Source organism: Epinephelus fuscoguttatus, linkage group LG21, assembly GCF_011397635.1.
Source record: "Epinephelus fuscoguttatus linkage group LG21, E.fuscoguttatus.final_Chr_v1".
Taxonomy (NCBI): domain Eukaryota; kingdom Metazoa; phylum Chordata; class Actinopteri; order Perciformes; family Serranidae; genus Epinephelus; species Epinephelus fuscoguttatus.
Window position 1 is genome coordinate 37561107 of NC_064772.1, and position 25855 is coordinate 37586961.

The following is a 25855-nucleotide window of genomic DNA, read 5'->3' on the forward strand; positions in this document are numbered from 1 at the left end:
TGATGAATGTTTTGTTACATCCAGCACTTTCTGAGAGACAAGCCATAACACAAGAGAGACTGTCAGGGTCACTACGAGTCAGTGGAACATAGAATTGCATATCATCCGTATAACTGTGTAAAGTTATATTATATCTAGGGATTATAACATCCAGAAGAAGAATTTAAATAGAAAACAGAAGAGGACCCAGAATTGACCCCTGGGGAACACCACAAAAGAGAGGGGGGCTGGGGATGAGGAATATTCTCCCAAATGTAACAAAGAAAAGAATCAGCCCAGAGAGATTCAGCGTTGGGAAGTGGGAGGATTTGCACCATAGGCATCAGACACTGTCCAATTAACAGAAACTTTAAAAACAGGAGAGCCCCAGAGATCTCTTGTTGTCCCTTGCTTCGTCTCTTGCTCGCCCACTGGATCCTGAGCAGTACAGAGGTGCTAAAGACTGTCACCCCGCAAACTCAAAAGAAAGACACCTGCTCCGGTCTGTGCAAAGTTTGTGTTCAAACACTTTAAAAGTTAGCACTGTAAGAGGCTCTGAATTCAGCAAACATCTGATAAATGGTGCCACCGTGTTCCCATCACACGCAGCAGAGTGGTGGTGAGAAAAGACCTCATCAGCCTGCTGCCTGCTGGGAGCAGAGAAAGAGAGGGAAAGATGCCTCTTAACTGATCGCACTCGAGATAACCTGAGAGCTCCAGGGAGTGGCTCACAGGAGAGTCTGTACTGATCACACACTCCGCTCCACTTCCCCTGGCCATACGTTTATCATCATCATCACCTATATGTTCATCAGTTAGTAGCTGTGTGTGAAGTTCAATAAACCTTTCATTGATAAAGAAGTTGATGACGTGGTTTGTGTGTATGAAGTTTAACGGTCACTGTTTATGAGTCAAGGACGTACGACTGATTGAGACTAACTGGTCAAAGTGGCTATCATTTATCATGAATTAGTAATGCAAATGCAAATTAAACTTTTGGCAGCCGACTAGAATGATAAAATCACGTTTTTTTGGTCAACTAGATACATTTTACTGCAAGACTCTCATTGTACTATATACTGTAGTTGTAAAATCCTTAAGGCACATTCCATTCTGTCTGCTGTGAGAGATTAGTACTAAAAAAACAAACAAAAGCTTCCCAATTAATTCCTCCAGCTGCTGTATCATCCTCCAGATCTAAAATCTGATGCCCTCCGATCTCTTACACACAAATCCCTCCACATATAAGTCAAACCAACTCAGGAGGCCTTTGGTTCCAAGGCTCAGAGAGAGGCTGGTGAGCAACAGCATTCATCCCAACAAGGGAGCTCTGAAGAACAGGAGGACTGAATCGTTCGACACAGCACAGCTGAGTCCTCGATGAATTTATTCATTTGTGCTTTCTCACCGTGCCAACAAGCCTGCCAAAAGTGGTTATCAATAGCCATGTATAAAATGCACCGTAAAACACACAGGCAGACACACCATATGTAATGGGATTCCCAGATTGTGTATGTTAAATTGTACTTTGTAATTTGGCATAACTGCTGTCGCTAATGCTGCTGTAAAGCGGCACTGACAGCTCACCACAGACCCATTACCTGATGTTGGTAAAGAGAAGCAAATGCTGCACCTCTTAAGCTGTTTGCTTCAGTGAGCCGAAAGCATTAAATTAAAGGACAGAGGCACTTTTCTGCACTCTTCCCCAGAACATTAAAATAAAACTGTCTCCATCTCTCAAACATTGCGTGCAGTGCAGCCACAGATGGGAAAGGTGCAGTACGTCCCCAACATCTTCCTCTAAAATACTTTAAAGGGTGGACACTACAGAGGAGAACAGCTTTTTCATGCACTGGTCAAGTTTAAGAATTTGTCTTCTTTCAGACTAGTAGAAGTAAATGTCCAAAACACACATTTCAGTGTCTAAAGTTCAGCTCAGAAGTACATCTCCAGAACGGAGATCTATGCAAAAACTGCATTTTTTTTCCTATTTAGACATAAAATTTGAGAAACTTGTGATACAAAAAATGACTGTCTTAAGGTCCACATTATATGCCAGCGGTCACCATTATTGTGTAATGGTGACTGGCGGCATCTGGGAGAATCGCTGCAGGACAACAACTAAGGTTAAGGAAGTGAAAGTCCCAGTAGGGTTGGTTGGGTTTCAGCAACAAAAGCATGTGGTTGGGTTTAGAAAAAAAGAACAGGGTTTGGCTTTACAATCTTACAGGAAGTGAACACTGGCCTCTCGGATGAAAGTCAGTGGTTGTTGGACCCATCCACCACAGCTCCCACCCGCCCTACTCAAACTTCCTCCACCTTAACTTTTGGTGTTGTCCCGCCGCATCTCCACCTGACACCGCTGGGCGCCATTAAACAATAATGGTGACCAGCCGCTTTTCCTGCAGACGTGAAAGGACAGCATTTGCTGCCGGTGTCTGACGCCGGAAGTCGCTCAACAAGTGTCGGTTTTTGACGACTTTGGAGAGAGACCAGAAAGGGCTGATCAATAGAGACAGAGTCACTGCAGGAGGAAGCAGGAGAACGCAAAAGAAAACCTGCTGACTGGGGTGAACATGCAAACTCCACACAGAATGGTCCCAGCTGGCGAGTGGGTTAAAGCCAGAACCCTCTCACTGTGAGTCGACAGTGCTAACCACTGCTCCACTGTGCCGCCCAAAGCAAGACTAGATTAGCATACACCTCTTTAATGAATGTTTCCTCTAGCAGGGACGGAGGGATATTACTGTGGTTGTCTGACAAAACGTAAAGATACAAGAGAAGCTGAAGCAGTTTATCTTCCTTCCTCTGCTTTGCAGGAAAAAAGACAACTTTAACGGAAAGTCTCCACACAGCACTCTTTAAAACTGACATCAATTAACACTAAGACATAAGCCTTATTCAGATACAACACTGTACCAATGTATAATATATGATAACCAATTCCAATGAGTCTCTTAGGGATGAAAGGAGCTTTAGCCCGGAACACGAGGCCTGTTAACATGAACGAGCAGCGTGAATGGCATGCTGGGTGTGTAAATGCGAGGGTAAAGCCAGGCAACCAAGTGGATTCCCCCTCAGGGATCTAGGTAATAATCCTCTTCTGCAGCCTTATCTGCTGCTCTCACTTAAGCAAGAGAGAGGACAAGGGGAGGCCAACGCTGTGCTGCAATGTGTGTGTTTGACAGGCTGAGCCTGTGGGTGTGTTTCATCAGAAAGCGGGGATTTTTTGCCTGTAAGAATTCATGCATGTTCGCACGTCTGTATGCACCTCTGCTGTAGGGTCGCAGAAAGATGTGTGTGCATGTGCATGTGCATGTGAGAATTTCATTCGGAAAGATTCATAGTTTATCTTATGACATTTATGTGCATGCATCTTTAAGAAGAATTTGCATGCAACAGGTATGTGTGTGGAACTGGATGCATGAATACCAAGGCAGATACGATGTGCATACATGCTTGACATTATTACCATGAATGACGCAGAAAATAAGAGTAACAGTAAAAGACATCAAAGGACACTCAGGTTTGAAACTGGCATATCACTGCGCCTCACGCAAGAACATTTTCATACTCTTATCTTAAACCTCTCTGTTTTTTTATTGGGTTTGCTTGTACGAAGTTCTATTTAGCAAAGCCTCTTAGCTGCACAACTTGTCTTTGACTTGTCATAATTTACTTGTTTCACAACAACCGCCTGTTCATGAGTGCATCTATGAGAATTATAATTAGCCAGATCGACTGGGTGTATATGGTACTGCCCTAAACTTTGCTTCATACAAACAGGCCTCCGTTGTGCCTCTGGTGTGCCTCAAGGGTCAATCCTTGGTCCAATTTTGTTCTCATTGTGTTTTTATCACCTCTGAGACATTGCTTAAATAAGATCTATTCTAACTCCTAGAGATACAGACACTGTTGTTCATGCTTTTATCTCTTAGCATCTTATTATTGCAACAGCTTTTATTCCTGTCTTAATCAAAGAAGCCCTGCAACGACTTCAGATTGCTCAGATCTCAGCCGGTAGGCTTTTAACCAGAACCAAGAAGTACGATCACATCAGGTTTTAGCCTCTTTTCCTTGTTTTAGGATCGACTTTACATCTTATTGATGACTTTTAAGGTTCGTCATGGCTCCAGATTACATTTCAGACCTTTTAGTCCCTTTTAAACCTTTGCGTTTTTTGAAATCGGGAAGAGTTTTGCCTTTTTTTCGAGAGTCCAGACTGAAGACTAATGCAAGGCTCAACCACCATGACATTTTTGTCTGTCTGTTCCGTCACTATTACGCGATTTTAGAGTCACAAAATCTTGCTGTGACTTGGCCGACAGACGTGACAAACGTTGGTCATCTCCAGCTGTTTTACACAATGTGTGTGATGTCATCAGATTATTTTTGTCCTATTTTTAGTACTATTGCTATTATTTCAGTCACTGTGTCTGTTCATGTGAAATGTTGTAGTAGCATAAAAAGCGTCACCAGATGGGTGGAGCTACATTTGAAATACTGCATGAAAACAATACAAGTCACTGAATCCTCCACAGGAAGTTCCTGCAAATGTTTCACAATAAAATCTATTTTTAGAAAATTAAGGGATTCTGACAAGTGAAATTATAAGGAGCTTTTAATTTTAAACAGGAAGTGCTGAGTTTGAAATGACGGTGCGATGCATTAACTGAAGCAAATGGGAGTGGGTTAAAAGTAAAAATAAAAGTACAGAGGAAATGAGAAATAAAGGACTTTTTAAAATGTGGTGTGTTTGAGATGCAGCTGGTAGCCTCTGCAGCTGTGTTGAGTAAAGGCCCAGACACTATCCGTGAGTTTGATTCCTTTATATCCTCCATTATGAAGAAAGAACATTCTTTGCTAGCTTGATGCTAATGGCAGTACTCAGCAGGTTGATAAAGTGCCTCTGCTGTTTCCTCTTTACTCTGTGTGCTAACGTCCTTACAGGAAATATCTAAAAGGTTGGGCTGTTGTTGTCCTACAGTTTCCATGGCAACAGATCGCTCTGTGTTCCTGTTGGTCAAAGTGGCGACTGTGACGGGAGAAGTCCTGAACGACAAAAAGAAAATCAAACATGCTAGACTTTCAGTCGGGATGTCGTGAGGCCTCCTGGATGCTGCGTCGGTTGTCGTCTACTATGACACACTACAGGAGATGAAACAATGGATTTCCATGTACGTATAACACTCATTGTCGTTCATGATCCAAGCAGACACTGTATGACGCTGAGTCGGGCTATAGCTGGGCTGATATCGTGCAGTCTGAACCTGACCTAGAAGGGACAGAGCTTTAAAATCAGGGCCCTGAGGCTCTGGAACAACCTGCCTGTGGATATAAGGCTGTCTGAGTCACTGGCTTCATTTAAGACTCTCCTAAATATATGCTCCTATTGGAAAGCTTATCCTGCGTGTATCTGAGCTGTCCGTCCGTTTTATTGCTCTCTTATTGACGTTATTTCCCATTTATTATCTTGATTTTATCTTTTACTTTGGTGACATTTTGTTTGTTTCATTCTCCTTGTGTTTCAAATGTATTTAGTTTTATTGTACAGCACTTTGTTACTTTTGAAAAGTTCTATATAAATAAAGTTAATATTATAATTATTATTATTGTATTAAATAGACAGTACTACATTTTCTTACAAGGTGACCTGTTGTACTTCATCTGTTGGCAGGTTTTATTCACAAAAATGTCACCGAAGAGTAAAAAAGAAGAAATAAACAGTGCAGAGCTTGAAGCTCAGCTTTTAAAAACCCGTGGATGAAAACATCAAATTTAGCAGTGTCAGTAGTGACATTAGGGGACAAGAAAAAATGTGAAAATATGACTACAGCTGTCAGCGCTGTGACATTACAGGGCTGAACTGTGACAGAGATGAAGAGTGAATAAAGCGGTCCGTGGCTAAAACGGGAGGCAGTCATGAGAATGTGACAGTCATTTTGCTTCAGTGCTACGAGAAAAATCCACACACGAGGAAACTGATGAATGTGACACTTTTATCCCTCTTATATGCCACTTAAGAAGAAATATGTTTGTGCGAGTGGTTCTTGCGTTGGGCCCTTTGTGTTGCAGGTTTGCAGTTTCCTGATAAACGTTTTGTTTGAGGGGTGCTTGTGTGGGAAATACTGGCCCCATGGTCTCAGCTGTGGAGAGGATGTGCTGCAGGGAGGGTGGTGCCTTCTGGGCCCTGGTGGAGAATCTCACCCCCAGACCACATATTACATGCCTGACACTGCACCCAGGAGCGTGCTGTCTGAATCCTGTTGTGCTACAGATAACGTATGTGAGCACAGGCCTCTTCAGGGCAGCAGACAGGAGAATGTTCAGCACAGAGCAGCAGTAGTACAGCTGCACTCAAAGTGATGTGGCTCAAAAGTCTGTTTCCACCAAACCCTTTCAGTCCAGCACTTCTGGAACCAGCAGTAAGCCTTCAGACATGGTACCTAGACCCTCGGTCTGTTCAGACAGTCCTCTTAAATGTGGGCGGGGTTGTTGTCACTCACTGCTCCGTCCAGCACTCGCTGTATTTCCTCATCAGCGGTGACACAGATGGAAGTCTGCACCTGGTTTATCGTCCACAGAACGAGGCTGCACGCCCACATTTTCACAACAAAATAGAACAGGCTGCAGTGAGAGTCTCTCTCCATGGGATATTTCAAAATAGCAGCTTTTGCGGAGCGTCGGTGGCTTAGTGGATAGAGCAGGCGCCCCATGTACAAGGCTGTCCCCCCTTCACTCTGAGCTCTCCTATCAATTAAGGGCAAAAATGCCCCAAAGATTTTTTTACACTACATGTCACCCTCACCCATTCACACACTGGTGGCTGAGGCTAACAGGCAGAGTGCAACCTGCTTCTTTCATCATCGGGATGCCGTGTCAACTTCAGCCTGTTACATGCATTGTCTGTTTTCAAAATACACTTCTGTTTTCACAGGAAATGTACAGTTTGCATACAGTCTCTTTCAAAATAAAAGCACTACGTCGGTACAACACCGCAAAGAGACATTTTTTTCCTCCAACAACAAAAGCACGTGGTTGGGTTTACGAAAAAAGAACAGGGTTTGGCTTTACAACCTTACAGGAAGTGAACACCAGCCTCCCAGGTGAAAGTCGGTGGCTGTTGGACCCATCCACCTCCTCTTCTGCCCGCTCAACTTCCACTACCTTTACTCTTGTTGTCCCGCCTTGTTTCCCTCTGATGTCACCAGGTGCAGGTAAACAATATCATGCCAATATGAAAGGGTGGATTTTTTGGTCTCTAGTTTAATCTGTGGTTTTTTTAATGTCATTGGTGTATTTTACTGTATCTGGCTGCTATGACGTTTCAGTTTGCCACAAGGTGATCACAAGCAGCAGATGTCAATCTATACAATGGGACACATTCCCACTTTAGACAGGAAGTTAAGACAATATAACGCAGTTGGAGCAGGTTTCTGCTGCTGAAATGCAGAGTCAATACAGACACAGACAACCAGACGACCCTTCACACCTGCAGCAAATTTAGAGAAGCTCTCTGGACTGTGGGAGGAAACCTGCCTGACATCCCACTCAGTTATTTTAAAGGTGAATTGGTGGTTGCATCTGTGACTATATCCATTCACACAAAAGCTTCTGTAAAACTGCACTGTGCATCTACGGACACAGAGCATTAAAATGCAGGTTCAGGTTTGCGGTAATTCAAACTACACAGGAGCACCAAACTTACCGAGGAAGCGGAAGGTCCTGCGCACCAGCGGGTTGAGGTAACAGCAGTCCCCGGTGGCCACGGTCTTCTCTGACCGGTCGAACTCTTTGGACGTGTACTGGACCAGGAACAGCACAGTCTCTGTTAATGTGATCTGGGAATGAAAGCGAGAGACAGAGAATTCAGATGAGCTGAGTAACAGTATATCTGAGTCGTCGTCATTGGCAGTGCCATTTCCTCACACTCTGTCACACAGCCCAGAGCTTGTGTGACTGTTTTCTCAGTGGGCTCCATCTGTACAGACACAGCTGTGGAATACACAGGAACATATGGGAGAGAGGAGGTAAGCTCACGGTGCTGTGAGTGAAGGAGCAGAGGTGTGTGTGTGTGTACGCAGGCTGACATATTTTTTAATGAAAAATGGGATCTGGTTCCATCCATCCCTCATTCACTGACGTAGACTGATTAAGAGTAGATAAACTCAGCACTTGTTGCAAGTGGCGACTTTTGTATGTATTTTACTGTATGATTTATTGTTGTGCCTCTGCGCCGGCGATAGCCGTGTTTTTGGGTTGTCCGTCCATCTGTATATACGTATGCATTTCTTCTAAATGCCTTGAGGGAATTTCTCTACTTTGGCACAAACGTTCATTTGGACTCAACGATAAATTGGCTAGATTTCGGTGGCCAAAAGTCAAAGGTCAACATCACTGTGACCTTGCAGCCATCTCATTCTCGTGAATGAGTCAAGTGCTCAAATGCAGCCGTTTATTTCACATTTGGCACAAGCGTTCACTTGAACTGTATGATAAATTGATGTGAATGTGGAGGTCAAAGGTGGAAGGTCAACATCACTGTGACCTTGCAGCCATCTCATTCTCGTGAATGCAATGTCTCAAGAACGCCTTGAGGAAATTTATTTCAAATTTGGCACAAGCGTTCACGAACTCAATGATAAATTGATGTGAATTTGGTGGTCAAAGGTCAACGTCACTGTGACCTTGCATCTACCTCATTCTTGTGAAAGTGGTATCTCAAGAACGCCTTGGGGGAATATCTCTACTTTGGCACAAACGTTCATTTGGACTCAACAATGAATTGGCAGGATTTCGGTGGCCAAAAGTCAAAGGTCAACATCATTGTGACTTTGCATCCATCTCATTCCCGTGAACGCAATGTCTCGAGAACGCCTTCAGGAAATGTATTTCAAATTTGGCACAAGCGTTCACTTGAACTGAATGCTAAATTGATGTGAATTTAGTGGTCAAAGGTCAACGTCACTGTGACCTTGCATCTACCTCATTGTTGTGAAAGTGATATCTCAAGAACGCCTTGAGGTCATTCCTTCAAATTTAGCAATAACATTCACAAATTCTGACTGACATTGTTTGACAGCGCCAAAAACATTACAAGTCACAATAAGAAAAACAAAAAGTACGACTGTTTGCAGATCTACCACTGCTATGGTTAAAGGATAAATCTGTTGTTACTCTAATGTTTTACTACTGTCAACACGTGCAGACCCAAAGCGACAATGTGTTCGGCTGTCTCTCAGTACTCTGACTGCACCGTCCTGTCTGTGTCCGAGTCCATTCGTTCCTACTGATGATGTAAAATCACCTCACAAATATGAGGTAGTTCAGTAATTTCATAAAACAGCTGTGGTTTTTGGCAAATGTTACTGAATCAGTAGGAATCTGTTGGGGACTTTTTTTTAGCGGCAGTCTAATCCTCATGCGGCGCTTTTTCTGGCAGGCTGACGGTGTATGTGGGACTGGGTCAGAAAAAAATACACGCAGTCCAACAGTGTTTGTCTCTGATGTGTTTTTAATAGTGTTTGGATAACAATAGAGCTCCATGGCACAGAGGAAGAAGATCAGGCTTTGATCATGGGTTTTTGATTCTGGGGCTCCTACTTCCTGGTTTTCCTGTGAATGATGATACCTAATGCCTAATGCTGCCCCATAAGGTTAGGGAAAGTGGTCAGGGTGGACAGCAACAGTGGTCTCCTGCCTTGTCTACACCAGTCATAATTCACACAGCCAACAGAGAACCTCATCAGGTAATTGTGTCGTGTTTAAGCATTTCAACAAATGACTGATGCTGTCCTTTTTCTTGTGAGGACAGTCTCACGTGTCAGTCCACCCCCTTTGATTGTTTCTCAAACTCTTCTCAGACAGTAAAAACTGAGCTCACAGAGGGGCCGTGGATGGGGCCGTGGATGGGGCCTCGAGGTGTGGCGCCCAATAGAGGGCTTCCCAGGGCCTGAGTTTTAAGACAGGAGAACAGGAAAGGCAGCGTAAGGCCAGCGGCCTCTGGACTTTCCTGCCCTCTCTGCCACACAGTGGTTCAGGTTTTCCAAGCTACCCACAATTTCGGCAACCCAGTTTTTCGAAAAACAGGCCTCCAGGGAAGTCCACCAGGGACTCAAAACTTATTTACACGATGCAGGAGGTCCCGTCTGGATAGGCCGGCAGGATTTGCTGGTCCCCAGCTGTAGTTGTCACCACTTTCATCGCTCCCACTGACCGACTGCCAGTACTTGGGCAGTTGTTTCCTCCGGCTTGCAGGTTTGCCTCTTTGGCCAGGAGGGCCCACTCGGAGGGGGTTGTGGGCTCCTCCCCCCAGCCTTCCTCCCGGGCCAACCCCTTGGTAGCGTGACTGAGAAGCCCTGCCTGCCCCAGGTGTCCCACGACAGAGCGTGCTGTGGTCGTGGTTCCCCCCTCCACCGGGGTGAAACACAAACACAGTGTTTCTCAAACCCTACCGTGTTGAGGCCCGCGGACCTGATGCACAGTCGCCTCACCTCACCTCCCCCACAGCGGGGCCCCAGCACACCCAACAACAGCGCGAGAGGGCTACCTAAGATTAAGTCAAACTGCACACGGCTGGTACAGTGAACCTGCGAATGGCTCATTAAATCATTTATGATATCTCCTAACAGTTCATGTTACATTCTGCAAAATAAACATCTGAAACTGAACACTTCAGTCCTGAAGAATTAGAGCTCTTAGACCTTCATCTGGTCTGTATTTGTGTGTATCTGTTTTACCAAAAACAGTGCAGTATCAATTTGTGACAGCTGCTGCACATTGCTGCCAACTGCTCCACAGCTTGCCAGCCACATTACACCAGCTACTGTCCCTCATCACACTGCAGCCCCCAGTGACCTCAGACATAATGACAGCACCAGTACATTCACCGCACGCCAGTGGCCTTCAAATCAACATTTTTCAGTATTATCAGAGCCTCAGTCCTAACAGCAGTCTCCTCCCCAGACCAGCCACCAGCCCTCACGTATCCTTGCCTCATCACAGTGTCTGCCTGGATTATTAACATCCAGCAGCCCTGGCAGGACTGATCACATCTTTGTGCATGTCACATGACTGAAAAGTGGGCGATACACAACAATGTAGCAGTGAAGTCACAAAAGGAAACAACTGTAGTCTTTCAAGTCTAAAAGTACATTTCAGATTTTAAAGCTGAGGCATTTTGTACAATGTTAAAATACATTACAAGTTAAAAAATAAAAGAGTGGGTCTTTGAAACATAACTGTGCGGTCAGGCTGTTCTCAGCAACTGTTTATACATTTTCCTATAAAAAGGTGAGACCCAAAGTTGCACATATCCCACATATTTTGGAAAAAAGAAATACAAAATAATGGTGGTCACATAGGGGATCGTGGCGATAATGAAAATAACAGTAATAGTATTAAAAACATACATAAAAAATAACCGTACAGTCTTACAGACAGCTCAGTGCTTGTGGCCCAACTGGACACGAGGCGGGATGAGAAAGAATATATTACTACTTTATAAAGGAGCTGTTAGCAGCCGTAATCACATTCACTACTTTCATCCCCTTTAAAAACCGACCGCTCCTCGTCAGGACGCACTGACAGTTTGAGAATCGTGCGGAGAGATTTCCTCTGAGGACACTTCTCAGTGTCTGAGACATGCAGAGTTACACATACTGTAAAACTTCAACTAAAAGCCGCGTCCCTTTTACTAGCCCGGTGTGGCTGCACATTTTGACAAATAAAGGCCTGGTCTGACTGCCTAGCAGTTTGTTTTTTTAACAGAAATTCACTGGATGTTGTTGACGACCTCAAATTATACGTCCAATCTCTAGATTACCCTGCACATTTAGTGCGTAAGGGTCCTCAGATAAAAAGATTCAAATGGATTTTTCATAAAAATGAATCCAAGCTGTGCATATTGTTTTAACAGGATTAAGTGTTGTGTCGGCATGCCGGGCGCTGGAAACAGAGTGTCATAATGATTTCTCTCTTTGATGACTTCTCTGTAGAAGCGAGATTAAATTAATGACTTGTAACTGATATGTTATTCAAAGCCCAATTTTTAAACAAGTAATATTCATACTGCGTTAAATAAACAATTTGATTGTATTTCCTGATCTTTGCTGAGCAACAGTTTTGTGTGAAAGAAATTTAAGTCCTGTCCCAAATATAGGCCTGTTGAGTTCAGTGATTTAAGCTAATAATATCCCGGGCTGCTAATTGAAGACTTACAGGTGTGTATACTCAACCCATTCAAAGTCCCAGGTCAACGTTAAGGTTAAATAGTTATAATAGTTAATAGCCCTTTTTAAACAGGAACTGTGCAAATTTGCAGGAAAGCCCAATCAGTCTTAATGGCCTCTTTGTTTGCGAGGACAAGGAGGGCGTGCAATTCCTTGTCTCCCCAGTTGCTCATCTTTACAGTGTCTGTCAGGTTTGTGTTTCCCTCTTGCTACTAGCTGCTCGCTAATTCCTGCTATCAGCTGTTTCCTGTTTATCCACCGCCAGTGGCTCACACGTGCGGCGTCATCAACAGCCCCTCTCGTTGCAGAAGGCCACCTCGGTCTGTTTAAACCAAAAGGGTTCCTCCAATATGTCTACCCTACGAGGTGGAAAATTGGGCACCTCGGATCAACTCGCCAATCTGGCTCTGTGTGTCTAAACGCTCGCAGCTTGCCGGCAAAACGGCCCAACATTCGCCGAAAATCTGGCAGTGTAAAAGGGGCTAAAGTGTGCCTAACCCCTAACCTCCACTTTGCTGTAGAAACTAAAATAATTTAATACCAGTTTTACATGCACATGAGCACAGGAGGCCTCTTTGGTTATTTCATCAGCTGCACTGCAGTCTATGGAGACAGCTCTAATCATTTCTAAGCCATAAATGATCTTGTCGTTAAGTTAGTGTGGCTTTTGAGATGTGTAAATGAGTTACAGTGCAGCCTGTAGCTTGATATCTGCACGTTCTGCAGAATGGTTTCAGTGTTTGTGCTTTGCCCTGCTAATTACTGCTAGAAGCTATTATTGAATTATTATTATTAAATTAACTTGCACTGGTTAATGTGCTTTAGTTTAACGCTACTTTAAATTATTGTGTTTCTGTTAAAGTGTTAAAATGATAGTAAGTATGTCAACCCCTCTGGTCCTCCAGACTTTGCTTCTTTGCTTCAGTAATAAAAGAAAATTAACAGTAAATAATAAAAATGTTGAGAGTTAGATTTAAACTGACAAAACATTAAAACTGGGGGGTCATCCGCTCACACACTGTACACAAACTGCAGAGTACTGTACAGGAGATGCATAACACTGCCAGCTCTCAGGTGTGATTGGCAGGAGTTACGGAGGAAAAGACAAGAGGGTGGGACTGCAAGGTGACTTGGCTGGCAGTATTTGCCTCCTCAGCAGTGTGAGAGTAACACGCAGCACAGAGCTGTGATCATCATCTGCACGCTGCATCGGCATAAACCACTGTGTGCACTCGGAGACAGAGACCCACGGAGGGGCACAGAACGCTCTGCCAAACCTGCCGTGCGCCAGACACTGATGCTAAAGAACAACTGTTGAAATAAGAGAATGGTATGAGGAAACATATCAGCCCCTAGTTTGTATTAACTATTAAGATACTTTTTAAAAAAATCAAACTTATTTTATATGTAACTATCTATAAAAAAATGTATTTTTTAATATGTAGTTTTTTATACAAAACATAAACACAGAAATTTGCGTTTCTACTAGTCCTGTTTAAATATTTAAATATATATATATAATATATATGAATAAATAAATAAATAAATAAAAACTCTTACAGCAGGAATTCTAATTTTCTTATGACCTAAATAAATATTATTTTTTTAAATATTTAAAAATAATAAATAAAAAATAAAATAATAAATAATAATAAATAATAATAAATATTTTCATATAAATATCTATAAAGCTATATATTGGTAATTTGTATTTTTTATACAAAACAATTTGCATTTCTATTGGACCTAACTATTTTATTTAAAAATATATATAAACAATTTTGACAACAGAGATTTGTGCCTATTTTAATAATAAAAATATATATTTTAATATAAACACACACACACACACACACACACACACACACATACAATTTTATTTTTTATTTTTTTTAACTGCATGGACAATTACAGGCCTATTGCCCGTGCCAGTATCCTGTCGAAGGTGCTGGAAAGAATCATTCTAAATAGGATGGAAATGTATGTACTAACTACCGACAATCAATTTGGGTTCAAGAGAAAACACAGTACTGACTTATGCATCTATAAGTTGCTAAGTACCAAAGCCAAAACTCCCCTGTGTTTATCTGTTTCATTGACGCCTCTAAGGCATCTGACAGAATCAATCATGAGAAATTATTTGTCAAATTACTTGAGAGAGATGTTCCTAAATATATTGTTAGAGTTCTTACGTATTGGTATGCTCAGCAAACATTCCAGGTCAAGTGGGATAATACTGTCTCTGCTCCTTTTCATGTGGGCAACGGGGTCCGTCAAGGAGGAATTTATCTCCTGTTCTTTTTAATGTATATATAGATGACCTTTCAAGACAGTTAAATGAATGTAAAACGGGCTGTACTGTGGGAGATCAAGTTGTCAATCATCTCATGTACGCTAATGACCTTGTTGTACTTTGTCCATATACTGCTGGGTTACAACAGCTGTTAAGGATACGCACACAATATGGCAAAACATTTGACATTAACTAAAATGCCAAAAAAAGTAAGGTCATAGTTGTGAGATCTAGAGAGGACAAGAAATCGGTTTTTCCTGCCTTCCACCTTTCAGATGGATCCTTAGACATGTCGAAGGAATTGAAATATCTTGGACATGTCTTCTCAGATGATCTTATGGATGATCTTATGGATGCTGTAAAATATATGCACAGGCCAATACGTTGTTGAGGAAATTTTCTATGTGTTCTGCAGATGTTAAATGTGCTCTGTTCACCCTGCTGTATACAGCTCATCCCTGGTCCTCTTACAGAGTGTCAAGTATGCAGAGGCTTAGAGTGGCATATAATGATGCCATGAGGCTGTTGCTCCGTGTTCCTAGGTGGCACAGTGCCAGCCAGTAATTTGTGTCCCCTAATGCACCAGCGTGTCAGGCACTGTTACGAAAGTTAATGTTTAATTTTATGTGTCGACTGGATTTGTCAGAAAATAGCATTGTTATGGCCTTAACCTGCCCTGTGATGGGCTACCGGTTCACATCCAGGCTTCGAAAGCATTGGCATGATAGCTTGCACCTCTTTTTGAACAAACAGTGATGAATTACTTATATGAAAGTATTTATTTTTATTTTTAAAATGATGTATTTTAAATGTATGTAATGGTTGTGTGTATGTGTGTGTGGACCATTTGAGTCCGTAATAAAGATTATTGTTATAACTGTGGAAATTTAAGGTTTCTACTGGGCCCAAACTGCTCCAATAGTTCAGGCTCACGTTGGCTTGGACAAAAACGCTCTCTGCAAAGTGAACCAGTATGACCTGACTTTCAGAGACTTCCCCAAAAACAATATCAGACTGTCTGAATATCCCAAGACAAAATATAACTAACTCAATCCAGGAAACCCTGAACCACATGGAGCCCTGCTATGGACTACATCACACTCAATAATGCATTAACAAGGACTTGATCACATGCTGAGAGAGCAGGAAGAGGAAAACCTCCTTGGAATACCCAAAACAAGAGAACTTGAATTCTATTTGTGCTTAACACAGCAGGCCTGCAGACAACACTGGGAGTGGAGGCCCATTTGTCCTATTGTCTTATTCCTCCACTGTGCCTGGACGGGTCAGGGCAGAGGCGGCGGGGCAAAAGAGCAAAGCAGCTCTGAATGAACAAACAATAATAAAACAGGTTGGAGTTGATTCTGCGGACAGCCAGCCGTCCTGCAGCCCGAGGAGCCTGCACCCACTGCTGAGCTTCTGTTGCTCCAACAGTGATGAAATAACATCACTTAATAATAACATCTTCATTTATGTAACACTTTGATGTGCCGAGGATAAATTGGAACAAGGTTACATAAGAGGAAAAGAAGAAAAGGCAACGTAACAAGGACGCAATAGCAACTAGAAAAGTGCAGCCAGTAGAGTACAGATCTCTGCCAGGTGTGTCTGAGGTCATGTGGGAGGATGCACGCAGCACGCACGCACCTTGTGGTGACTGCACATCAAATTCCCAGAGAATTTGGATCTCTGCGACGACAACATGGATCTTAATTCTGCATCTTTATACAGAGCTCTCAGATCTTTACATTAATCAAGCAGAAAGTCAAGATGCTGCTCACATGACCTCCAGGTCACTGATGGAAGTTAAAGGTCCACTGTGTAGGACTCAGGGGAACATACTGGCAGAAATGGAATATAATAAGTATAACTCATTAGTGTATAATCATCTGAAAATAAGAATTGAGTTTTTGCAACCTTAGAATGAGACGTTTCTATCTACATAGTTAGCAGGTCCTCGTCTACAGTGATCGCCATGTTGCACTGCCATGTTTCTACAGTAGCCCAGAACGGACAAACCAAACACTGACTCTAGATACAGACATTCTCATTTTCACGTCACCCACCATAGTAAGCTGCCTCTGGAAAAGAACTTTGTATTTCTAATGTGAAACTGTTTTATTCAGTGTTTTTACCAGTTTGAATCAGCCAGTCTGTTTGTTTTGGAGAGGAGGTGACATCTGTGGATAATTCAGCTCCATGTAATGAACAATGAAGGAACTTTAAGCGGAAGAAGTTTCAGCTGGGTGCAATCTGCAATTCTCACCTTTAGATGCCACGGAGTCGGATACAATGACGGCAGCTATAAAACACGGAAAATGTCACATCTCTACGATCATAATATCCTGTGGCTGCTTCGTTTTCTTTCACATGAACTGCACCAGAGTCTGTCTGGAAGCAGACTGAGACCCACCTTTTCAAGCGGCCTCGCTTCAGTTGTTTGGTCCACATCAGGGTTCAGTTGGTAAATGGACTGCACTTGTATAGCGCCCTTCTGGTCTACTGACCACTTTTACACTGCAAGTCACATTTACCCATTCACTAGGGCTGTAGTCAACCGAAGAAAATCTTGGTCGACTAAAGTCGCACATAATCTTCAACTAATCGATTAGTCGTGGGGGAAAAAAAATCTGCACGTTATTTTTACTTGTGCGGTGGTGTGTCTGTGTCACTCTGCAGTTACACCTCCAAAACACTAGTCGGCGGTGGAGGACTGTGTTAAGAGCTGTAAAGTTTAGTTCAAATCAAACTTTATTTATATAGTTGATTCAAAACACACATTAAACACACATTAAACACACATTAAACATGGCTTAATAGAGACAGTGTCAAACACAAATCAGCTTCACTATAACTCGCAGCATTCACAGACAAACACTTGTCTTTATCTGGACACATTTTCCCCACAAATACAACATGCTAACGTTATTAGCACAAGCCTATGGCATTTTACATTGTATAAATTAGCCTAGCGTCTAGCGATCTTTTCCTCTTCTCATATAAAACCAGGGACAACAGCAACATGTAACAAAGGTAACGGCACATAATTCAGCTCCATCACAACTCACAACATTCACTGACAAAACAACTGACTTATAGACAGAATCGCCTTGTTGTTTACATTTACTTCTGGGTACTTCCTTCATTCCAGTTGAATGAAGACAAACGAGACGAGCAAGAGGTAAGCTATATATATCATTGTTTAGAATAATTTGATGTTTGTAAAGTCTATAAAACCAATGATTGAACAAACATTACTACTTCTGTGTGCATGTTTTTGTAATTAGTCATGGTTATCATAGATTAGCTGAGCTAACGGTTAGCTGTCAAAGTTAGCTACACAGTAGTGACAGATATTTATAACTAACTAACTAACTAACTAAAACTCATATTTATGAGGTAGTTATAAATATCCATGTATTGGACAGGAGGAAGCTTAGCAGGGTCAGTAAACCACCCATCACTGATATTATAGGGGTCTGGGAGTGGCACGATGGCATCACCAACATGGAGCTGCAATTTATAACGATTATAATCTGCTGGGTCTAAGCCAACAGCATAGGTGGACAACTGACTCATCTTTCCTTTGCTCTTGAGGGTCCTGCCTGTCTTGTGCATCTTATTTACTCCTGCTTCTTCTCACCTTTCTCATCTCTGCCTCTTATTTGAATATTGTCTCTTCTTATAATTCTTATTTATCCCTTCTTCCTCTCATCTTATTACTCCTGCCTCTTATTTACTCAAGCTTCTTCTCATCTTCCTCCTCTTTGCCTGTCTTACCCTGGTTCAGTACTTTTTCTGTAGAGGTGAATAACGTGAAAATCATGAATGAAAAACTGTTCAACAATCGCCATTTCCAACATTTTGTTTATTAAAGCAGATCGTCAGCATCAACACACCACTTGTTACATTGCTGGCTAGAGGCAGGTTTGTGAGGCTACTGTCACTACTGTGTAGCTAACTTTGACAGCTAACCGTTAGCTCAGCTAATCTACGATAACCATGACTAATTACAAAAACATGCACACAGAAGTAGTAATGTTTGTTCAATCATTGGTTTTATAGACTTTACAAACATCAAATTATTCTAAACGATGATATATATAGCTTACCTCTTGTTCGTCTTACTTGTCTTCATTCAACTGGTCCATGTCATTGGTTCGACAGCCCATTGGTTCGACATCCCATTAGTCCGACTGTCCGGGGTGCTGAACGTCTCGTGGCAGGTGTATGGTGCGCCGCGACCAGCTTGAGGCGGAGCAGGCTCACGGCTTATGTGTTTGTCACTTTCTTTTTCATTTTAACCCACACCATGATCTTTCCTGACCCTAACCAAGTGGTTTTTGTGCCTAAACCTAACCAGACCTTAACCACAGGGCATCATGATGATTTCGGAACAACGGGACTTCGGAACAATGGGATTAATATGGTCGGACCAATGGGCAGTTCCCCATTCAACTGACGCGCCGGTTTTCTACCCGGAAGTAAATGTAAATAACAAGGCGATTCTGTCTGATACTAAACACGTTTTCCAAGCAAATACAACATGCTAATGTTATTAGCACAAGCCTATGGCAATTTACATTGTATAAATTAGCCTAGCGTCTAGCAATCTTTTCCTCTTCTCATATAAAACCAGGGACAACAGCAACATGTAACAAAGGTAACGGCACATAATTTGGCTCCATCACAACTCACAACATTCACTGACAAAACAACTGACTGATACTAAACACGTTTTCCAAACAAATACAACATGCTAATGTTATTAGCACAAGCCTATGGCATTTTACATTGTATAAATTAGCCTAGCGTCTAGCAATCTTTTCCTCTTCTCATATAAAACCAGGGACAACGGCAACATGTAACAAAGGTAACGGCACATAATTCAGCTCCATCACAACTCACAACATTCACTGACAAAACAACTGACTGATACTAAACACGTTTTCCAAACAAATACAACATGCTAACGTTATTAGCGCCAACTCATGGCATTTTGCATTGTATAAATTAGCCTAGTGACGAGCAGAGATTTCCTCTGCTCATATGAAGCCAGGATAAATCACACATACGACTTAAAATGCTATTTTAGTGGAGGCTTTATTGTCTTCACGATTTATTGTTTCTTATCTGTGAAATTAAAGTAAATACAAGCTTCGTTTCCACTGAGGGAAATGGTGTCAGCTTACAGAGACAGACAGGAGGTCTGTGTCACCGTGACGCTGAGCGTGAGGGTGGGCGAGTCCAACTTTCTGTCAACAACGGGGATGTTTTGAAAACACCCCCATTTTCACAGGTAACTTAGCCTGTCCCCCCGCCGCAGGAAATAATGGATTAATCCTGGATAGCTGTTGATGTAGCACTTTTCTCCTTATGAAAGTAACACGGCGATTATTCAACCAATGAGAATTTGGTCGGACGAGAGCATAGCGACCAAATAATCGACTAGTCGAACAGGAGACTACAGCCCTACCATTCACACACACATTCAACATACATGGTGCCATCTGCTACTCAGTAATGATTCACACGTACTATGGAGCAGCCATCGGGGGCAATTTGGGAGCCCAAAGATACATCGACATGCGGACTGGAGGAGTCGGGGATCAAACCACTGATCTTCCAATCAGTGGACAGCCTGCTGTGCCTCCTGAGCTTTCACACCAGCTCAAATGAAGTGCATTAACCCCGCAAAGGACCTAAATTCATTTTAACTGAACCAAACTGGTTAGGTGTGAAAGCACCCTCACTGTTATAAAATACTATGAGATGAAAGAAACTGAAGTGTTGAAGAGTAAGAGCTGAAAGCAGCTGAATAAGAGATGAAACCTGCTCAAAATGTCATTACGGCCCTCTGCACATCAAGGCTACAGAGACATGTCACACTGAAGCCACATTTGTTTCCGTATCTTCTTTTGTAATGAACTGAATTTTCACAAATGTGGTTTTGTCAACCTGATCTCTCCTGGCATGACCTTTCAAATAAGCATGTTTCCTCTCGGTCTGCTGGGTCTCAGGTTTCACTGCAGACCTTTAAAGATCTCAGCTATGGCGAGCGGCCACCTTCAACCAAGCCTTTAAGCTACAAAAAGGGCCATAACTTCACACACAGGAAGCTCCAATAAAACTAACAGGAGGTAAGACAAAAAATCTGAACTAAAAATCTTTCAACGTGAGGACAATAAGCTGCGCGTACATCTCTCTGACTCTAACAGGCAGGAGGGAGGAAAGAGGCCATAGATATGTGACCTTTGGAAGGTGAACTTCATCTGGACAAAATGTACATGTTCAGAATACTTTTTATTATTGTCCCTGTATGTCCAGCTCAAAGGTAATTTAATCCCAGCAAATAAGGAAAATATACTGCATCTAAAAGTAAGGATGAGGTTAGATAGCATTTCATCAAATTATTTTCTCATGTGCAACACTACCTCTCATTATGATGTTGATTATCAGGCACAATCTGCATATTTTCACCGTGCATTTTTAGTAACTCCTGTACTTATTTTACTTCGGTTTTGCTCCTTAAACACTTTATATCTTGTACAGTTTTAATATTTTTACTGGTGGTTTATACTCTATTGTTTTAAAAACTGGGCTCAGTTTGTGACCCAAAGAACCCACTGGTTGTTCAGGTTGTATCCATCATCATCCTCACTGTGACCTCGTCACATGTCCACGTTTGGTCATGGACTTTCCACGTCCACATATGACGTCCAAGGTACCCTGGGTGTGTTGGTTGTTGACGTTCTGGGACGCCGTGTCAGCTTCAGCCTGTTACATGCATTGTCTGTTTTCAAAATACACTTCTGTTTTCACAGGAAATGTACAGTTTGCATACAGTCTCTTTCAAAATAAAAGCACTAGGCAAGCACAACACTGCAAACTGAAGTTTTTTCCTACAACAAAATGCACATGGTTGGGGTTTAAGAAAAAAAGAACAGGGTTTGGCTTTGTAATCTAACAGGAAGTGAACACCGGCCTCCTGTGTGAAAGATGGTGGTTGTTGGACCCATCCACCCCTCCTGTGTGCCCTACTCTGACTTTCACTGCCTTAACTTTGTTGTTGTCCCGTCGTGTTTCCTCTTGATGCCACCAGGCGCCGATAGATTATAACAGCGACCTGCTGTGTCTCATGCTGACATTAAAGAACAGCTTTTTTCAATGGTGTCTGACGCCCGAAGTCTCTGACCAAGCGCCAGGTTTGTGAGTGTTGATTGTTGTTTCTGAATTTTGTGTTACTGTGATTGCAGCTTTCTCCTGCGCAAGTATTTCCTTTGGTTTATTGAATCTGAATTCATTTCTGAATCAGCTTATAAAAGCCGAATCCTTAAAATCCACTATCAAATCTTTATTAATATTTTGTCTGGTGAGGAACTGAGACGTCTCTTAGTTAATAAACAAGTATCTTGGTCGTCTGTTATAGCCCGAGTAGTAGTGGCCACTTACATTTGAGTGGCAGGTAAACAGTTCATGCAGTGAGCAAAACAGACAGAATGCATTAGCCGAAATGTTATATCAGAACTCATGGCTATCATCTGATGACAATTTAGTTTTTTATAAACTTTAAAAAAAGAAATCTCTGCATTCATATGCAGATATCAGTTTGTAGAGATTATCTGAAATGACTGGCGCAGGGAAGAGGAAGTCTTGGCCTGGATATTAGCCAGCTTCACCCCAAGCCCTGGAATAGAGGCTCATCATCGCCAGACTGAGGTAGAGGATGAGTCCTGAGACTGAGCAAATATCAACTAAATAAATGGTATTTTCTCTCTTCAAAGCAAATTAAACCTGAACCACAATACTTCCAGACTTCCATCCCTCCAAATAACGGCAGAGAGACAGATATGTACGGCACAATAGAACTCAGCAAAACATCTCTAATATAATAAGCATTTGACCACCATGTTCAGAATGGTACACGCTGTAGTTTAAATCTGAACAACTAATGAAATGCAGCCCAATTTTCACCCATGAGCATGTATCTGAATGTTGTAAAATATGAAAAAATATATATATTTCATTTTAAAGACTAATGAAATAAAAATGGCACACTGTTGGTGTAAGTTAACATAAAGCCAAAGTCCAAAGTGAACCAGGTTCATTTCAAAATGCACCTTTTTCCTTTTTCTTAAAAATGCTCTGTCAAGTATTAACACCTCATTACCTCAGTGAATTATTGAAAGAACAAGGTTATGCCAAATTTGAAGAAATTCCCTCAAAGTGTTCTTGAGATATCGTGTTCATGAGAATGAGACCAACAAGGTCAAGGTGACCTTGACCTTTGACCACCAAAATCTAAACAATTCATCACTGAGTCCACAGCATGGTGGCACAATGGTTAACACTGCACCTCACACAAGAGGGTTCCTGATTCCAACCCACGTGGGAGGGCCTGAACCCTGTGGTGGGGGAGCCCCTCTGTGAGGACTTTGCATGTTCTCCCTGTGTCAGCGTGGGTTTCCTCCAGGTGCTCCGACATGTTCTCCCTGTGTCAGCGTGGGTTTCCTCCAGGTGCTCCCACATGTTCTCCCTGTGTCAGCGTGGGTTTCCTCCAGGTGCTCCCACATGTTCTCCCTGTGTCAGCGTGGGTTTCCTCCAGGTGCTCCCACATGTTCTCCCTGTGTCAGCGTGGGTTTCCTCCAGGTGCTCTGACATGTTCTCCCTGTGTCAGCGTGGGTTTCCTCCAGGTGTTCTGACATGTTCTCCCTGTGTCAGCGTGGGTTTCCTCCAGGTGCTCTGACATGTTCTCCCTGTGTCAGCGTGGGTTTCCTCCAGGTGCTCTGACATGTTCTCCCTGTGTCAGCGTGGGTTTCCTCCAGCTTCCTCCCACAGTCCAAAGACATGCAGGTTAATTGGTGACTCTAAATTGTCCGTAGGTGTGAATGTGAGTGTGAATGGTTGTCTGTCTCTATGTGTCAGCCCTGTGATAGTCTGGTGACCTGTCCAGGGTGAACCCTGCTGCAGCACATAAGATCTATACAATCAGCAAACATCAAATGGGTATGATGGGTTTACCAAGCCTTGGAAATAAAGGGCTATGGCAGTAAGTACTTGCAGCACATGGAGGGAGTTGATAACCCTGTGTAGTCGTGTCAGCAGGCCAGTTCCTAACAGCTCTCTAAGTGCAGATGCCTTTGTAACAGCAGTGAAGCAGCGATGGCCAGACAGCAGGGCTTTGGCACTGCTGGCTAAAGCTTAATGTGTTCTCAATAAGCTGCCATGACCAGAGGCCCACAATAGGACATGATAAACACTACTGTGGCTGCTCGTCTCCAGGATGTGCCCCGCGCCCCCCCGTGTCTTGAGCCCAGAGTTGTTCTTCCAGCGTTTGACCGATTTCACACTCGGTGCACTGAGGGATTAATCTTTAATTTACAGGTTCCCCCAGCCGGGATTTGTACCAACAACCTCCTGACCTTGCCCGGTCTGAATGTTTCCACCTGGCTGAGCACCCAGACACATAAAGTCCTGTCACTGAATACAGCACAGTGTGTCCAAGTGTGCGTGTGACTGTGCACATGCACCCCTGGGTGTGTGGTCACGATGGGTTCTGAGGCCCGGAGCTGAAACCCACAGAGCTGCAAAGCACCCAGGCGCTGCCACAGTGATTTATTCAGGTCGACTGGTGAGGGGGGCACACGAGGTAGAGGAGGAGAAGAGACCAATAAAGCTGGACTGGCGAATACATAGTTTCTTTTTTTTAAAACAATTTCATGTCAAGAAAATGTGCCCATTTAGGGAGATCCTCCAAAAACCTCACTTACTTTCAGGAGGTGAAAGTCCCTACAACTTTCACACCAATACATGACACTGAAACTGCCTACTGAGACATTAGAACCCAAATCAAGGTTGTTTTGTTGGGGTTTTTTTTGGAGCATGCATTAATACAGATCCTGGGATCCAGGGTCAGATTAACCCACGAGGAAGCCTCACAGAAATTCAAGTGGTGGATCCTCAACTGAACTCACCCTTTCTCCCACTCGTTGTCTACTGTGTATGTAGTTGTCAGCAATCATTAATTTGTTTGTGGTGACTTGATTAAGCACAGTCATACTGAGGAAAATGCACGACACAAGCACAGTGTGCACTGAAACAATAAAGCCCTTAAAGCATAAATATTTTAGGCTCACTCTATGTTAATAATGCACATGTTGCCTTTAAGCCACCATCACTTCCATTTATATTGTGCTTTTGTGGTGCATACAATATTAACAAGTGATCTGGCGTTTATTAAATTATAGTAATTGCCACATGGTGAAACTGGAGTCTTCAGATCCCCTGGGGAGCTCGGCCCAGTTAACAGTCGAACCTTTCAAACTGGCTGATCTCAATTCACACCATGTCTGCTGCCAACAGTTAATAATGGTGTTCAGTCTCTAACCTTATTCAAGTAGTTTTAGTTCACTCACACAATTCATTTTTGAGAGTCATATAACACAGAGTACGGAGGTTCATTCTTGAGCTTCTTTGACAAAATGATTTTAATATACAGCTGGTTTCTCGACTATCTTTTCTGGATCTTTAAAGCAGGACAGACACTGCTACCTGAACAAGGGCCATCAGAAACTCCCCAGCAGGACTTTCTTGAGCTGAAAATACTGCCGCTGTGCATCTTATGACTTGCATCAAGTGGTGCCCCTAGCACCAATAGGAAGTGTTGCTCTGCAGCACGTGTGCAGAGGATATCCCTACTTCAGTCAGGAGCACTTTAGTCAAAGAAAATGTTTTTTCCATTGGCAGTATTATATTAGGCAGTACGGCTCTGCAGAGGAAGCAGCAACAGTAGGCAGGTCAGAGCAGTTTAAATAGGGCGCCCTGAATGGGATTAGCCAATTGGTTGCATAGAAACGAATCATGTGGGGTCCGTCCCAAGTCTCTTAAATTACTGCTAGTTATCTTACCTAGCCGACTTTGCTAGCTGTTTAGCCCCTCCCACCTAGGAAAAAATGCGAGGAGCTAGCACTAGGAGCGATGAGCGAGCATTGTCGGTTTAAGAGACATGAGACGTCCTTTCCACTGTAGCGTCACGTGAAGCGACGTCCATTCCTGATGACGGCGGCACCGCTGGATCTGCTCCGTAAAGCAGCCAGCGTCTGGCGTTACTATGGGTACATCCCAAGTCTCATTATATTCGCTGACCAAAACAGTAGCCCCCACCCCCCGCCGTCATGACTCTGGTCACACACTTTTGCATGTATTATCACTGTTATTGAGTCATTTGTCGAAGTTTGTGCAATTACAGAACGGACTGTAGCCCTGCTATTCCACTGTCACTCAGTTAACTCACCATCATTCAACATAGTCAGCGATTCATTGCAAAGAATGCATGTAACGGGTACTTACTCTT

At 42.8% G+C, this 25855-nt stretch overlaps 2 protein-coding genes across 3 annotated transcripts in view; one reads left to right on the forward strand and one right to left on the reverse strand.

Moving 5' to 3' along the window:
* Positions 1-25855, reverse strand: part of plppr5b (phospholipid phosphatase related 5b) — a 173469-nt gene that overhangs the window by 57354 nt on the left and 90260 nt on the right. For both annotated transcript variants that reach the window (XM_049565616.1, XM_049565617.1), the window contains one exon: positions 7688-7820. In XM_049565616.1, coding sequence (XP_049421573.1) covers positions 7688-7820 — 133 coding nt within the window. The remainder of the gene's footprint in view (positions 1-7687; positions 7821-25855) is intronic.
* The window catches only part of LOC125882018 (uncharacterized), a 381147-nt gene continuing 378251 nt past the window's right edge, over positions 22960-25855 (forward strand). The window contains exon 1 of the mRNA XM_049565640.1: positions 22960-23239. Coding sequence (XP_049421597.1) covers positions 23030-23239 — 210 coding nt within the window. The 5' untranslated portion in view covers positions 22960-23029. The remainder of the gene's footprint in view (positions 23240-25855) is intronic.